The sequence below is a fragment of the Mobula birostris genome, chromosome 12, assembly GCF_030028105.1.
Source record: "Mobula birostris isolate sMobBir1 chromosome 12, sMobBir1.hap1, whole genome shotgun sequence".
Taxonomy (NCBI): domain Eukaryota; kingdom Metazoa; phylum Chordata; class Chondrichthyes; order Myliobatiformes; family Myliobatidae; genus Mobula; species Mobula birostris.
This window is the reverse complement of record NC_092381.1, coordinates 16,163,740-16,179,624: the sequence shown is the minus strand read 5'-3', so window position 1 is coordinate 16,179,624 and position 15,885 is coordinate 16,163,740. Positions and strand designations below refer to the sequence as shown.

At 41.0% G+C, this 15,885-nt stretch overlaps 1 protein-coding gene across 1 annotated transcript in view; it reads left to right on the top strand.

Moving 5' to 3' along the window:
• LOC140206439 (calcium-activated chloride channel regulator 1-like) overlaps nt 1-15,885 on the top strand; it is an 86,766-nt gene that overhangs the window by 58,830 nt on the left and 12,051 nt on the right. The window contains exons 12-13 of the mRNA XM_072274808.1: nt 10,376-10,634; nt 11,104-11,271. Coding sequence (XP_072130909.1) covers nt 10,376-10,634; nt 11,104-11,271 — 427 coding nt within the window. The remainder of the gene's footprint in view (nt 1-10,375; nt 10,635-11,103; nt 11,272-15,885) is intronic.

Genomic DNA, 15,885 nt, shown 5'->3' with positions numbered 1-15,885 from the left:
ACTATTGGCCAGATCAGAGGTCGTGACGAATCAGCAGAGAGGAAGGAGATTAAAATCTGGCTCAGTGGTGCCACAACAACCTCTCGCTCAATGTCAGGTAACAAAGAGTTGATTATTGACTTCAGGAGGAGGAAACTGGATGTCCATGAGCCAGTCCTCATCAGGGAATCATAGTGGAGAGGCACAGCAATGTTAAGTTCCTTGGTTAGCATTTCAGAGGGTTTGTGCGGGGCCCAGCAGGTAAGTGCAGTAAATCTACTTCCTTAGAAGTTTGTAAAGATTTGGCATGACATCAAAAACTTGGAGAAATCTTGATAGATTATGTGACAGTATATTGACTGGTTGTATCATGAAAACAAAACACCCCTGAACAGGCATTCATACAAAAAGTAGTGGATATGGCTCATTCCATCACAGGTAAAGCCCTCCCCAGTTTGAGCAAATTTACTCTGAACGCTCTCACAGGAATTCAGCATCATTATGGACACCAACCACGCATGCCAGGCTTTCTGCTTGCTGCTGCCATCAAGATGAAAATACAAGATCCTCAGGACCCACAGCACCAGGTTCAGAAACAATTATTACCCCTCAACCATCAGGATCTTGAACCAGATGCATAACTGCACTCAACATCACTTACCCCATCAATGAACTGTTGCCACAACCTATGGATTCAATTTCAAGGACTCTATCTCATGTCTATCTCCTCGATATTTGTCGCTCATTTATTTATTATTTTTCTCTATTGTATTTGCACAGTTCGTACTCTTCTGAACATTGAAAATTAGAAACATGGAAAACCTACAGCAGAATTCAGGCCCTTTGGCCGACAAAACTGTGCCAAACATATCCTGAAATTACCTAGGTTTATACATAATCTACTTTTCTCAGCTTCATGTACCTGTCCAGGAATCTCTTAAAAGACCCTATCGCATCCACCTCCACCGCTGTCGCTGGCAGCCCATTCCACGCACTCACCACTCTCTGCGTTAATAAAAAAAAAAAACTTACCCCTGACATCTCCTCTGTAACTACTTCTAAGCACCTTAAAACTGTGCCCTCTCATGCTGGCCAATTCAGCCCTGAGAAAAAACCTTTGACTATCCACAAGATCAATGCCTCTCATCTTATACACCTCTATCAGGTCACCTCTTATCCTCCGTCACTCCAAGGAAAAAAGGCCGAGCTCAATCAACCTATTCTCATAAGGCATGCTCCCCAATCCAAGCAACATCCTTGTAAATCTCCTCTGCACCCTTACTATGGTTTCCACATCCATCCTGTAGTGATGTGACTAGAGAACTGAGCACAGTACTCCAAGTGAGGTCTGACCAAGTTCCTATACAGCTGCAACAATACCTTTTGGCTCCTAAACTCAATCCCACGATTGATGAAGGCCAATGCACCATATGCTTTCTTAGCCACAGTCAACCTGCGCAGCAATGTTGAGTGTCCTCTGGACTTGGACCTCAAGATCCCTCTGATCCTTAACACTGCCAAGAGTTTTACCATTAGTGCTTTATTCTGCCATCAAATTTGACCTACCAAAATGAACCACTTCACACAATCACCTGCCACTTCTCAGCCCAATTTTGCATCCTATCAATGTCCTGCTGTAACCACTGACAGCCCTCCGCACTATCCACAATACCCCCAACCTTTGAGTCATCAGCAAATTTACTAACCCATCCCTCCACTTCCTCATCCAGTCATTTATAAAAAATCATGAAGAGTAGGGGTCCCAGAACAGATCCCTGAGCCACACCACTGGTGACCTCCATGCAAAATATGACCTATCTACAACCACTCTTTGCCTTCTGTGGGCAAGCCAGTTCCGGATCCACAAAGCAATGTCCCTTTCGATCCCATGCCTTCTTACTTTCTCAATATGCCTTGCATGGGGTACCTTGTCAAATGCCTTGCTAAAATCCATATACACTATATCTACTGCTCTACCTACATCAATGTGTTTAGCCACATCCTCAAAAAATTTGATCAGGCTCATAAGGCATGGCCTGCCTTTCACAAACCCATACTGACTATTCCTAATCATATTATACCTCTCCAAATCTTCATAAATTCCACCTCTCAGGATCTTCTCCATTAACTTACCAGCCACTGGTCTATAATTTCCTGGGCTACCTCTGCTCCCTTTCTTGAATAACGAAACAACATCCGCAACCCTCCAATCCTCTGGAACCTCTCCCATCCCCATTGATGATGCAAAGATCATTGCCAGAGGATCAACAATCTCCAGCCTCACCTCTCACAGTAACCTGGGGTACATCTCATCCGGTCCTGGTGACTTATCTAACTTGATGCTTTGCAAATAGATGTGGAGAGGATGTTTCCAATGGTGGGAGAGTCTGAGGCTATATGAGGAACATTTGATGGCTCTGGGTCTGTACTCACTGGAGTTCAGAAGAATGAGGAGGGATCTCTCTAAAACATACTGAATATTGAAAGGCCTATTTAGAGTGGACTTGGAGAGAATGTTTTCAATAGTGGGGGAGATGAGGACCAGAGGGCACACTCAAAATACAAGGTTGTCCATTTAGAATGGAGATGAGGAGGACTTCTTTAGACAGAGGATGGTGGATCTGTGGAACACATTGTCACAGACAGCTGTAGATTCTAAATTATTGCGCTTGCCTAAAGTGAAAGTTGATATTTTTTCATCACTAAATGTGTCAAAGGTTATAGGAAGAAGACAGGTTTACAGAAAATTCAATCAACCATGATTAATTAACTGAGCAGACTCGATGGCCCAAATGGCCTAATTCTGCCCATTTTATAGTCTCATGGAGATCTGAGGAGCATGCTTTCACACAAGGGGTGGTAAATGTCTGGAACAATCTGTCAGAAGAGATGGTAAGAAACTGATACAGTTACAGCATTTAAGAGGCATTTGGACAGGTACCTGGATAGAAAAGACATAGAGGAATATGGTCTTAATGCTGGCAAACAGTACGAGTTGTGCCGAAGGACCCAGTCCTGTGTTCCTCTTCTCTATGGCTCAATAACATTCCCTGTGACTGTGTAGGTTTCCTCTGGATGCTCCACTTTTCTCCCACATCCCACACTCAGAATGGTAGTGATTTGGCCAGTGTAAATCGCCCCTGTATGTAGGTGAATATGAGTATCAGGACAAAGATAATGGGAATGTCTTATTCTACTTCTTGGGTCATTATCTCCCAGTGGAGCATAGACCATTGATGACCTTCTGTCTCCATTGTTCTCCGTTCTTTGTGGGTGGACCAAGAATGTCCCCATTGCTGAATTTTGGTCTTTGTGTCTCTCCTTCATGGATTCCATTTTAATGCCTGCCTCATGATGATGTTGTTGGCTTCCTCAAACAGTGAATAATCCACCTCCATTTCTGTTTGCATTTTTGTACCTCTGTGGATTCCTGGTTGATGTTTTCCCATGGTGTCTGGTTGGTTACTTTGTCAGTCCATGTGATGTTTAGGATACTTCTCAGCCACTGGTTGATGAAGCCTGCAGCTTTTGTAGTGCCTTCGTTGTTGTTTTGCAGATTTCAGACCCATATAGATGCACTGTTTTAACATTTGAGTTTTGAAGATTCTGATTTTGATTTTCCTTGATATTTTTCTGGATGTCCACACTTCAAGATACTGAAATCTGCTCTGGCCTTTTTGATCCTGGCTTTGTCATTGTGACGGGATCCTGAATTATCCCTTATGAACTATGCTTTTAAAAAGAGAGAGAGAGCTGCAAAGCACAAACAACTTGTTAGAGAGAGAGAGAGAGAGAGAGAGACAGAGCAAGAGACAGAGACAGGCAGGCACGAAGACTGCTCACAGTTTGTTTGGAATTTCTGCAAGGACACTGCCAGCTTCTGAGTTCCTACAGAAAGAGAATGGAGGAGCTACTTGATGGACAGCTGGTGTCCAGTATGCTGAGATAAATACAAGGTCGGCTGGTTGTTGGACATGCATGATTTTGGACACTGGATGAGCTTTGTTGTGCCCACAGAAAGGTGGGTTTTTAGAGGTTTGATCAGGAGAATTGATCAATGGCTCTCGCAGTGTGGAAAAGGTGTGACCAGTGGGAAGTTATTAGTGTGTGTTCAACCCTCGCCTGGATTGATAACTCCACTACAGAAAACGGTCCCCTTGTTGTGGTCACATTCGGTGACTTCTAAAGGATTTTGCAGGACAACGGGAAGAATCGACGGCATCGGCTTACTTGAACAACCACAACACCTCTCTCTCTCCATCACTACTCAACTCAATACCACAAACTGACCTGAACTTTACCCATCACCATAAGACTGTATCCATTTACCACTAGGCTTGAAGAAGCTTGGTTTTTATATTTCCACACTTATATATGTATAATCTGTGCTAACCTGTTTGATATATCTGATTTTATATTACTATATTGTGTAGTTACTAATAAATAGTGTTAGTTAACAGCAATAGCATACTCCAAGGTGTTTTCCATTTCTGCTGGATCTTTAACCCGTCACAGGGTATGTGACAGAATTGGGGCCTGTGTCCAGGATTTGAACACATTGTGTGGGGGGCTTGTTTGAATTGATTGGGGAAAATCCTTTCTGATTTGTTTGTGTGGAAAAACAGCAGAATTGAAGGTTAGTGTTGAGAGATTGCTGTTGGAACCAACCCCTGAAGCGTTGGAGGATGCTACGAGGAATGTGCTGTTGCAATCACACAAAAGTTAAAAGTTAAGGTGACCACTAAAATGAAGAGGGCTCAGATGCAGTCGTTAATAGCACAGCATTATGTATCTAAAGGAACAATGCAACAGATGAGGTTGTTTTAATCTACGATGTTGAGTTTACTCCGGATGAGAGTTTCCCAGAGAGCAGCTGGGAGGTTCAGGGTGACCTTGAATTTGAAATTGGGACAAGTTATGAAAGCCCAGAAGAGGCAGCTGTCCCGATTGCCTGTGTTCAGGTTGTTGAAGTACCTGTGGATTCACAGGGTACTGAACCTTGTGTTGAAGCTCAGTTAAGGTCTGAGGTGCCTGACTCGGTTGACAAGGAATGCAGTCCTTTTGTGTCAGATGGTTTTGGTTCAGTGAATAAGGGGTTAACCTTGGTACCAGTGGAAATTGAGGATTCTCTGTCACTTGTATTAGACAGTGTTCTAAAAGTTAGTGATGAGATGAAAATTGCTGAAGTAAGTGTTACAGAAGATATTGAGAAAAATGTTGTTTTTGGACTTTTGAATAAAGTACTTGTGAAGGTTGGATTGGTTTTGCGACCTTTGACCCTGCTTTCAGGATAAGGGCCTGTTAAAGAAGTATGTGCCACTCTGTTGAATTTTGTTTTAACATTTGGATGTAAACGCCTTCAAGGTTATGGAGTTGCTTTTCACGATTGTGATATGGAGAAGAAGGATTGGCTTGGTTTTGAGAAGCCATTTGAAGAGGTTACTATGGAGACGGATAGAGATAAAGGTTGTAGGAATGGAATAAATGGATTGTTTGGCATTTTTCACAATATACACATGGCTTTCATAAGTCTGGTGATAGTACTGAGTTTAGTAAACATTGGGGAGAGGTTGACACCTATCCAAGGTAATCTTTATTCAGCAGTTCAGCTAACGAGTAAGCCTGCTGCTGCTGCTGAAGACCCGCCCATAGATACTGATGTGTACCCCACATGCGCAGTAACCAGAAGCATATCTAAAAAGTCTGCTGATGCTCATGATGATTTACCAAAGACTTTCTTACCATCCCTATTCCAGCGGGATTTAGAGGGTAGTAAAGCTGATGAGAGTATGTCACAATAGGGGCATTGGGAACTGACCCAAATGCAAGACACAGACACTGAAGTACAAGGAACAGGACTTGACTAGAGTAGGGACATAAGAGGATACAGACAAGGAGCAGGGACAAGAACGCAGACTAGGGCTTGGAACCCGAGCCAGAGACTGGACAAGGACCCAGAAACTGGGTCTTGCCTCCGGCTCGGGCGCCAGAACCAGCCATGGACATGACATGACTGCAGGACTAGAGGCTGGGGTCTCAAGGCTTGAGCTTGGAGACAGGCTGGGGTCCTCGAGGCTAGGGTTCTTGGAGCTTGGCTTGGGATCCTCGAGGCTTGGGTTCTTGGAGCTTGGCTTGGGATCCTCGAGGCTTGGGTTCTTGGAGCTTGGCTGCGGGATCTTCGAGGCTTGGGTATGGACTCCGAGCCAGAGACTGGGCAAGGACCCAGAACCTGGGACTAGTCTCAGGCTCAGACTCCAGAACTAGGCAAGGACAAGCTGAGGCTACAGGACTGGATATGGCTTGGGTGAGGAACTCCTGGGTGGGGCGAGACACAAGGACAGGTAAAGGCACATGGACAGGACTCGGATAGGACTGGACTAGGCATGGGCTGGACGAGGGCCTTCAGAAGCACGGAGCCTTGGACTAGAAGAGACAGGAGCACGGAACATAGAGCTGCAACCCCTCCTTGGGAACAGGATGTAAGGCCGGGACTCACACACATAACACAGAGCTGGGACCCCTCCTTGGGAACAGGACATAGAGCCGGGACTCATACACTGAACACTGAACGTGAAGAGACAGATCCCAACACAAGGTGACGGCAAATGGCCAGACCCACCTAGTGAATGCGTGGACACAGACAGATCCCAACACTAGGTGGCAGCAAACGGCTGGACCACCTAGCGAAGGTGTGGACACAGAGACAGATCTCAACACTAGGTGGCGGCAAATGACTGGACCCACCTAGCGAAGGCGTGGACAACAGAGAGACAATTCCACACAACAAAAGACAGTTCCTTATCTTGATCTAACAAGGCTCCGGTCTTGCTCTGGCGGTAACACTTCAGTGGTACAAGTGGGGTATCCAGGTGAGGTATTCAGGCAGAGAGTCAGGCGAGGTATCCAGGCAGGGACTCAGGCGAGGGGAATAGAACAGTCCAGCAGGGAATCCCTGGTTTGCAGAGGTATTTATGTCTCAGCCCCATAACGAGAAACATGTGCCCACAACAGAAACTGGGGAAAACCAGATACCCCGGGACAAGGAACCATGGACTGGACCGTGAACTGGAACATGGACTTCACGGAGCGGACTACAACAGAGTAAGGAGGATGAGAAAGGTTTGTCCTTGTCCAGGGATAAATTTATAGAGGAACTGAATTGAGATTCAGAAATTGTGGCTTTAAAGGAAACAGCTCTCTCCGAGGATGAGATTCAGAAAGAGTCAGTAGGATATTATCTTAAGGATGGGGTGTTAATGAGGAAGTGGAGACCCACTACGGTGCCTGCCAGTGGGGGTTGGGCTATTGTGCCCCAGGCAGTGGTTCCGAAAGTTTACAGGGCTGAGATTTTAAACATGGCTCATAGTATGCCTTTAGGTGGACGTTTTGGAGTGAGAAAGACAGTGAACAGGATTATGAAGAAATTCTACTGGCCTAATTTAAGAAAGGATGTTGTGAATTTTTGCAGGACCTGCCATACCTGCCAGGTTGTGGGGAAACCTAATCAGGTTATTCAAGCAGCACCATTTAAACCAATACCTGCTTTTGGAGAACCTTTCTCTAGGGTCATAGTGGATTGTGTTGGCCCATTGCCAAAGGCTGCAGCTGGTCATCAATACTTGTTAACAATTATGTGTGCTGCATCTAGTTTCCCTGAAGCAGTGCCACCCAGACATCCAGGCCAAGACTGTGGTAAAAGCACTCATCAAGTTTCTCTCACTGGTAGGTCTGCCCAAAGAAATTCAACCTGACCAGGGTAGTAACTTTACGTCAAGATTACTTCAAGAACATTCCAGGGGATAGTTGGAGAACTGGGAGCTAAGCACATTGTGTTATCTGCATATCACCCAGAGACTGAGGGAGCCTTAGAACGGTTCCACTCGGAGATTCTGCAGGGAGCGCTCATGGAGTGAGGTCATTTTTGGCTTCGCTCCATTCCCATTATCTTTTTTCAGTCACAGGCCCAGAGGACCTTTAACCCTACTCAGAGAACAGTGGTCTGGTCCGGAAGTATGTGTCAGTGTGCTGGATTATGTCTTGAAATTTTGAGAAAGGTTTAACAGGGCTTGTGACCTTGCAAAGCAGAATTTGCAAAACTCCCAAATTAAAATGGAACACTGATTTGATAGGAAGGCTACTCAAGTCATTGGCGTAAACATGCTCAAGCCTTATCATGACACGGAGACATCACCTGTGAGTACTGTTGTGAAAACAAATGAAGCTGTAGGGCCTGGTACCGAGAAACCAGATAATTTTAATGTACTCAGTGTAGTCTCCACAAAGTTCGAAAACTCTATTGTTTTGAAAAATATCAATAACAAGGTCCATCATTTGGAGCCTGTACAGCAAAAACAATTGAAAGGCTTCATTAGTAAGTATAAAGATTTATTCCCTGACATTCCAAGATGGTGCACAGCTGCAGTGCATGATGTCATTGTAGGCTCTGCCAAGCTGATCAAACAGCATCCCTCCAGAATGAATTTAGAGGAAAGTAAAATGGTTGAACAAGAAATTGGGGACAAGGAAAGGGAGAACAAGGAAAGGGATGACTGTACTGATAAAGTAGGAAAGGCTAAATACCTCACAAAGATTGACTTATTAAAAGGATACCTTTGACAGAAAGAGCTAAAGAAATATCAACATTTGTGACACCAACTGGGCTGTGTGAGTACAATGTTTTACCCTTTGGGGTGAAAAATGCTCCAGGGACATAATAAAGGATGATGAATTCAGTAATTCAGGGTTTAGAAAATACAGGGGCTGATATTGATGATCTGGTTGTATGGAATGACATGTGGGAAGAACATACTGCGGCTGTAGAAAAGCTATTTGAAAGGCTGTCCAAGGCAAATCTCATGGCCAACCTTGCTCAAAGTGATTTTGGGCATGCTACTGTTACTTATCTTGGCTACGTAGCAGGCCAAGGCCAACTGACTCCTGTACAAGCCAAAGTACAAGATATTGCTGAAGTTCCTGTTCCAATGGGCAAGAAAGCTTTAAGAAGTTTTTTAGGAATGGTTGAGTATTATCATAAGTTTTGTAACAACTTCACAAATATCGCTCTCTCCCTAACGAAACTCCTCAGGAAGAGTGAAAGATTTGTATGGAGTGACCTTTGCCAGGAGGCATTTAAACACCTGAAAACTATTCTGTGTTATCATCCTGTGCTCAAAGCACCTGATTTTAATAAACCATTTTCGATTGCGGTAGGCGCTAGTGATGACACTGCTGGGGCAGTACTGCTACAAAAGGATGATGATGAAATTGAACATCCAGTAGCTTATTTCTCAAAGAAATTTAATATTCATCAGAAAAATTACACTACTGTTGAAAAGGAGTTGCTATCACTTATTCTGGCTTTACAACATTTTGAGGTCTATGTTTGTCCTGCCCAGAAACTACTTGTGGTTTACACGGACCATAATCCATTAGTGTTTCTAACTGAGATGAAGGATAAGAATTAGAAGGTTATAAACTTGAGTCTGATATGGCAAGAATATGACCTGAAAATAAAACTTGTGAAAGGTACTGGCAACATTATAACTGATTGTTTATCCAGATGTTAAGTTAAAAGTTGTACATATTTTGCTCTGTTATCTGATGATTATACATGTATTGTTTCAAATTTTGTAATCTGCAGTTAAACTAAAAATTTTGCTGCTTCATCAAAATTTTTCCCAAAAGGAGGGAGGTGTGACGGGATCCTGAATTATCCTTTATGAACTGTGCTCTTAAAAAGAGAGAGGGAGAGTGTTGTACAGCACAAACAACTTGTTATTCTTGGCATCATTACCAGCCATTACCACTCTTAAATTGCAAACTGACTAGAGTAATCTTCCAGTGGTAGGAAATGGGCCTGGATTCAGCAGAATCCAGAATGCTGCTTAATATATTTAGGTTAGGTTACAGAACTACATTTATTTGCATTAATTCCCTTCAAAACCATGACATTAGAACGTCCCGTTGGTACAGCGATGAGTAGGAATTTCTTTAGTCAGAGTGGGGTGAATCTGTGGAATTTGTTATCACAGATGGATGTGAAGGCCAAGTTATTGGGTATATTTAAAACAGAGGTTGATAGGTTCTTGCTTACCAAAGGCATCAAAAGCTATGGTGGGGGAGGGCAAGAAAATAGGGTTGAGAGGGATAATAAATCAGCCATAATGGAATAGGGAAACAGACTTGATGGGCCAAATGGACTAACTCTTCTCCTATGTCTTATGATCTTATAGTATCTTTACAGCACTGAAGATAATGACTCAGCACAACTTTCTCAATGGTCCCCATCACAGAGATAATCAGTCATACCATGTGTCCAGTATTAATGATTTTAAATATCACTAAGAAGTTATTTCTGCCTTTGGTTATCATAGAACTAACCATAATCATTTTCCAGGATGGAACTTGGACTTACAATATCATGAATACTGGAAATAAGCAGAAAATAACAGTTACAGTAACATCCCGAGCAGCGGATGAGAATGTTCCCTCTGTCACAGTCAACACAAAAATCACCAGAAAGGATCTCACTAGTCCAGTGGTCATTTGTGTGAAAGTCTCCCAAGGATTTTTACCAGTCTTATCTGCGAGAGTGATGATCATTGTTGAAGCAGCCACGGGTCATACAGAAGAAGTGCTTTTAGATAATGGATCAGGTAAGTCATATAAAATTCTCTTTGAGAAATAGAATTTCTCACATGTACATCATAACCATGTAAAATAAGTTTGGCATTGAACTTGACCGATGATGAATATTCAAGGGAGCCATAGGGCTTTGTGCTGTATGCATTCAGTGTCTGTCTGGGATTTTTTTGTGACCCATTCAGAGGTCACACCTTCAGTGGATGTGACGGAACAGACCAATTAATGGAAAAAATTGCCATTCTTGAATGTTGCCTTAGAAGTGTTCCTGCTCAACATATCTCACATTTGTCAGCGTACACAGCAATGAAAACATTTAAAATTTGAAGTTTGTTCTTGACCTGATCATTCACTGAGGATATCATAATGGACTACCAATGAGATGAGATTAGGAAGCGTCTATAGGCAGCTGTTAACCAAATTGTATTATTAGTGTTGCATTCTCCCCTCGGCTGAAAATCATTGACCTTTACTTACTTTTAGGTGCTGATATTGTCAGCAATGATGGGGTTTACTCTAAGAATTTCCAGAACATTAATGAACATGGAAGATACAACTTCAAGGTGCGGGTAGAGGGAAAGGAAGGGTCTACCACGACGGCAAACAGAAGAGATGGGAGTGCCATGTACATACCAGGATACACAGAAAATGGTAATAAATATTTGGCATTTCACAATAAGACAACACAGGTTTGTTTATCATTATAATGTCAGAGAATTATTGAGCTGTACAGCATGCAAACAGGCCCTTTGGCCCAACTTGTCCATGCTGACTATCCGAGTGCCATTTGTCTTCATTGGTTTACATCAATCTAAGCCTTTCCTGGTTTGTGATGTAATGACAGGGTGAGCCATTGAATTGTATGCTTGCTTTGTGAACTGGTGCCCATTCCTCCAGCAATCTTGCCTATGCTTGTTCAGTCACTTATCATCAGGAAGAACGCAATCCCTCAACTCCACCTGCACTCTTTAATGAGACGGTATTCAGGTAAGTCACTGTCAGTCTACAATGCGTGTGCTGCTGTGGATTACTGTCTGGTGTATCCAGATTTAGAAAGAACATCGAACATAGAACACTACAGTATTGTAAGGGTCCATTGGGCTACAATACTGTACTGACCTTTCAATCTACTCTGAGGTCAATCTAACCCTTCCTTCCTATATACTGTTCCATTTTTCTGTCATCCATGTGCCTCTCTAAGAGCTTCTTAAAATGTCCCTAATGTATCTGCCTCTATCAGCACCATGCATTCCATAAGGCACTCCATGCATCCATCAATCTTTGTGAAAAGACCCTAACTCTGATAAACCCCCTATACTTTAGCCCAATTACCTTAAAAATTATGCCACTTTCTATTAGCTGTTTCCATCTTGTGAAAAGGTCTCTGGCTATCCACTCATTCTATGCCTCTTATCACGTAAACCTCTGTCAAGTCACCCCCTCATCCTCCTTCACTCCAAAACATTGGTTCCTACAGTAAAACTCTGAAAATATGCTATTGTTCTAATTGAAATGAATTGGAGTTTACAGGTAAGCAGGAAGGAGTGTGGTGTATATATTTCTTTTTTTTTTGTAATTTATTTTTATTGAATTTCATCATCAAACATACATTTCCATAAGATGTATTTCAGATACTGTACATATATGTCATATAATCATATTTGTCACATCTCCACATAATATTTATCTGAGGTATACACTTATAGAAAGGAGAGGAAAAAAAGAAACAATTTGAAAGAAAGGAACAATTGAAAGAAGAAAACTATGTACAAAGTAGGGAGTGATCTTTTTTTTTTACAACATATTCATTGACTTGTGAGAATAAAATCAGGCCTATGAGGTGTTATGTAGATAAACCATTTTTTCCAGTGTGAATAAAATTGTTCCAACTTCTGATTAACAGATGCTGTTATCTTCTCCATTTTGTAAATGTCCATTGTCATTTCCATCCATACATTTAAAGTTGGGCTCTCCTGTGATAACCATTACCTGGTAAGGGTCTTTTTACCAGCCACCAGCAGTACATTCATTAAATATTTATCTCTTTTCAACCATTCTTGAGGTATATACCCAAACTATATGGCCTTACTCTCTAAGGGTATTTCACACTTAAAGATGTCTTGTAGGGCATTATGCATCCCACTCCAATAGTCTTTGATAATGGGGCACTCCCAGAAAACATGATAATGGTTTACATTTTGATTTCCACAATTTCTCCAGCAAACGGGGGTGGGGGTGGGGGAGGGTTACCATCATAATAGGATTTTTGAGAGTGTGTAATAAAATATCTTATCAAGTTTTTCCACCCAAATTCCCTCCATTTCTGTGAACTGGTACACTTCCATTGATACCTCCATATTATTGTCCAGTCTTTCTCAGATATTATTATCCCTCTTTCCTTCTCCCATTTTGTTTTAATGTATGAAGTCGAATGTGTTTTAAGATTTGACAAACCCTTATACACGCTTGATATTATTCTACTACCATTGTCTGAATTATACACTTTTCCAAATAGCTTTATCAGACATGTACTTGCCTTGGTTACATTTTAAACTGTCCTATTAACATACTGTTGCATCTGTAAATACCGGTAAAGTCTTGTTTTTCTCATAAGTGTTTCTCTTTGAGCATTTCAAAACTGAACAGTGTTCCTTCTTTCATTATATTGCAAATAGCTGTTATTCCTTTAGCTGTCCAGTCCTTAAATCTAGCAACCAGTTTATTTGAGTAATTACTGGAACCTTGTTTCCAATGCTGTCTATGAACTGTGTAAAACTGTAAGTGATTTTAAAGTACATTGGTGTTTTTGTAGAATAATACCTGAAGTTCCAGAAGGATGGCAGGATCCCTGTCCTGAAGGACAATACTGAAGAAGAAATGATTTGTGATGATCTCACAACTTCATTGTTACTACTACTGGGACTCCCCTTTTGTTCCAAATGTATTAATTTATGTAATGGGATTTTAAAATGCCTTCTGATCAATAATATGGTACAATCCCACCAAGCATGCAGTAACTCTGACAGAGCAGCGTTCCCCCAGTCTGTGTCAACTTCGATCCTTGTGCTCAAGTCACTGAAGGAAATTTATGGCCTTCGGGCAGGAATGTGCCATGGGTTGAGTGAGGATAAGATGGCAGAGATGGAGAATGGAATTATGAAGCAACGGGAAGAAATAAAAATCAGGGAGATAAAATGAAAAAAGTAGAAGAAATGCAAGGTAGCTCAAGAGAATGAGAAAAGAACTGAATGATGTAAGCTCTAATCAGTTCAAGCAACATCTGTAGAGAGAAATACAGTGCTAACACCTCTGGCTGATGAACAGAATACATTGCTTGATCCTTTGAGAAGCTTCCTGTGTTTTCTGCTTCTAACACAGATTTCTAACATCCATCATACTTTGCTTTTGACAAAGGATATCAGAGAGAAAATGTCAGATTAAATATCAAACAACAGGAATTCTGCAGATGCTGGAAATTCAAGCAACACACATCAAAGTTGCTGGTGAACGCAGCAGGCCAGGCAGCATCTCTAGGAAGAGGTACAGTCGACGTTTCAGGCCGAGACCCTTCTCTTCCTTCAGTTAGTCCTGACGAAGGAGAGCCAATAAAAGACCGTAGGTGGATTGGAATCCTTCCACTTCAATAAAATGGCTCTCCTAGCCAGTAAGGTCGAAAAAGCTATCAAACATTGAGTGGAAACAGGAATATTTCCTGCTTCTGATGGGATAATCCCAAAAGTTGCTGTAAGCAAATTAGTTAGTAAATCCAGATCCAAAACTTTTGATAGTATTTTAAAAACATCTCTCCAAAAGTTATCTAGCTTCATACAAGACCAATACATAAGAGTGAAAGTGGCCAGCTCAGCATTACATCTGTCACAAATAGGATTGATATTGGGGAAGATACGCACGCGCTAGTTTATCCTGTGACATATGGGACCGATGCACTACCTTGAACTGTATCAAGGAATGACGGGCACAATTATTAACCGAATGAAAAATCTTACTCCATTGATTATCTGAAAATGACTCTCGATTCCCAAGCGTGTTTAATCTTATCATTAGATATCATTCGTAATCTCAATAACCGTTTATAAATTATACCTATCAACCTTTTTTGAAATGGTTTAAACTGAAAGAGAATGTCTGTCATATTAGGTGGATAAGCAGAAGGGTAATTTGGCAGCAAACCACATAAAAAATTCCTATTTTGTAAATACCTAAAAAAAAATGTACGTAAGATAAATCATATTTATCCACTAACTGAGAAAAAGACATTAAACAGTCCCCTAAAAACAAATCTGAAGTTATTATTCCCTTGGTTTTCTAAATTAAAAAGGCCTTATCCAGAATTGATGGTTTAAAAATGGATATTAAAAATATTATAAAAATGGAGATGGATATTACTAGAAAGAATAAAATTATTTAACTCAAAAAATCTACAAAACTGGATTCAAATTCTTAATGTATGTTTAACAATGGGATTAAATTCTTCTCTGCTAATCTTAGAAAACAAAAAGGGAAGAGGAGCTCCTAGTAAAGAGGCCAAAGAGAACCCTTTCACGAGTTTACCTCCAAATCCAACCATGAAGGACATTCATGTATATCTGAATAGTGAATCCAAAAAGTAATATCAAATATTAATTGCCCAATAGTGCATTATAAAGTTAGGCAAAGCCATACCACCATCCTTTTTTAATTTCTGCAATAAGGGTTTACTCAATCTAGGATTTTTATTGTTCCAAATATAAAATAAAATTATAGAATCTATTCTGTCAAAGAACTTTTTAGGAACAAAAGAAGTAACTGCCTGAATTTCTATAAAACTTTCGGTATAGCTATCATTTTAATAGCATTAATTCGACCTATTAATGATAATGTCATGGGTGACCATTTAGAAAGTATTTGTTTAGTGTAGGCAATTACTGGAAAATAAGTATATGTATCCTTAAAATTATACATCTTTAAAAATTTTTAGTAATTTTAATACCAAGATAGGTAAAGTAATTTTTAGCAATACTAAAAGCTACTTGATGATTTGGATCCGAGTAATTATTAATCAGAAAAATTCACTTTTATGTAAATTTAATTTATACCCAGAAAAACTACTGAATTCAGAAAATATAGATAACATAGAAGGAATAGATTTCCTAGGATCTGAAATATAAACTAACAGGTCATCTGCATATAACGAAACCTTGTGTACTTTCTCCCCTCTTAATACCCTGAACAGTGTTAGAATCTCCAAGAGCAATAGCAAGGGGT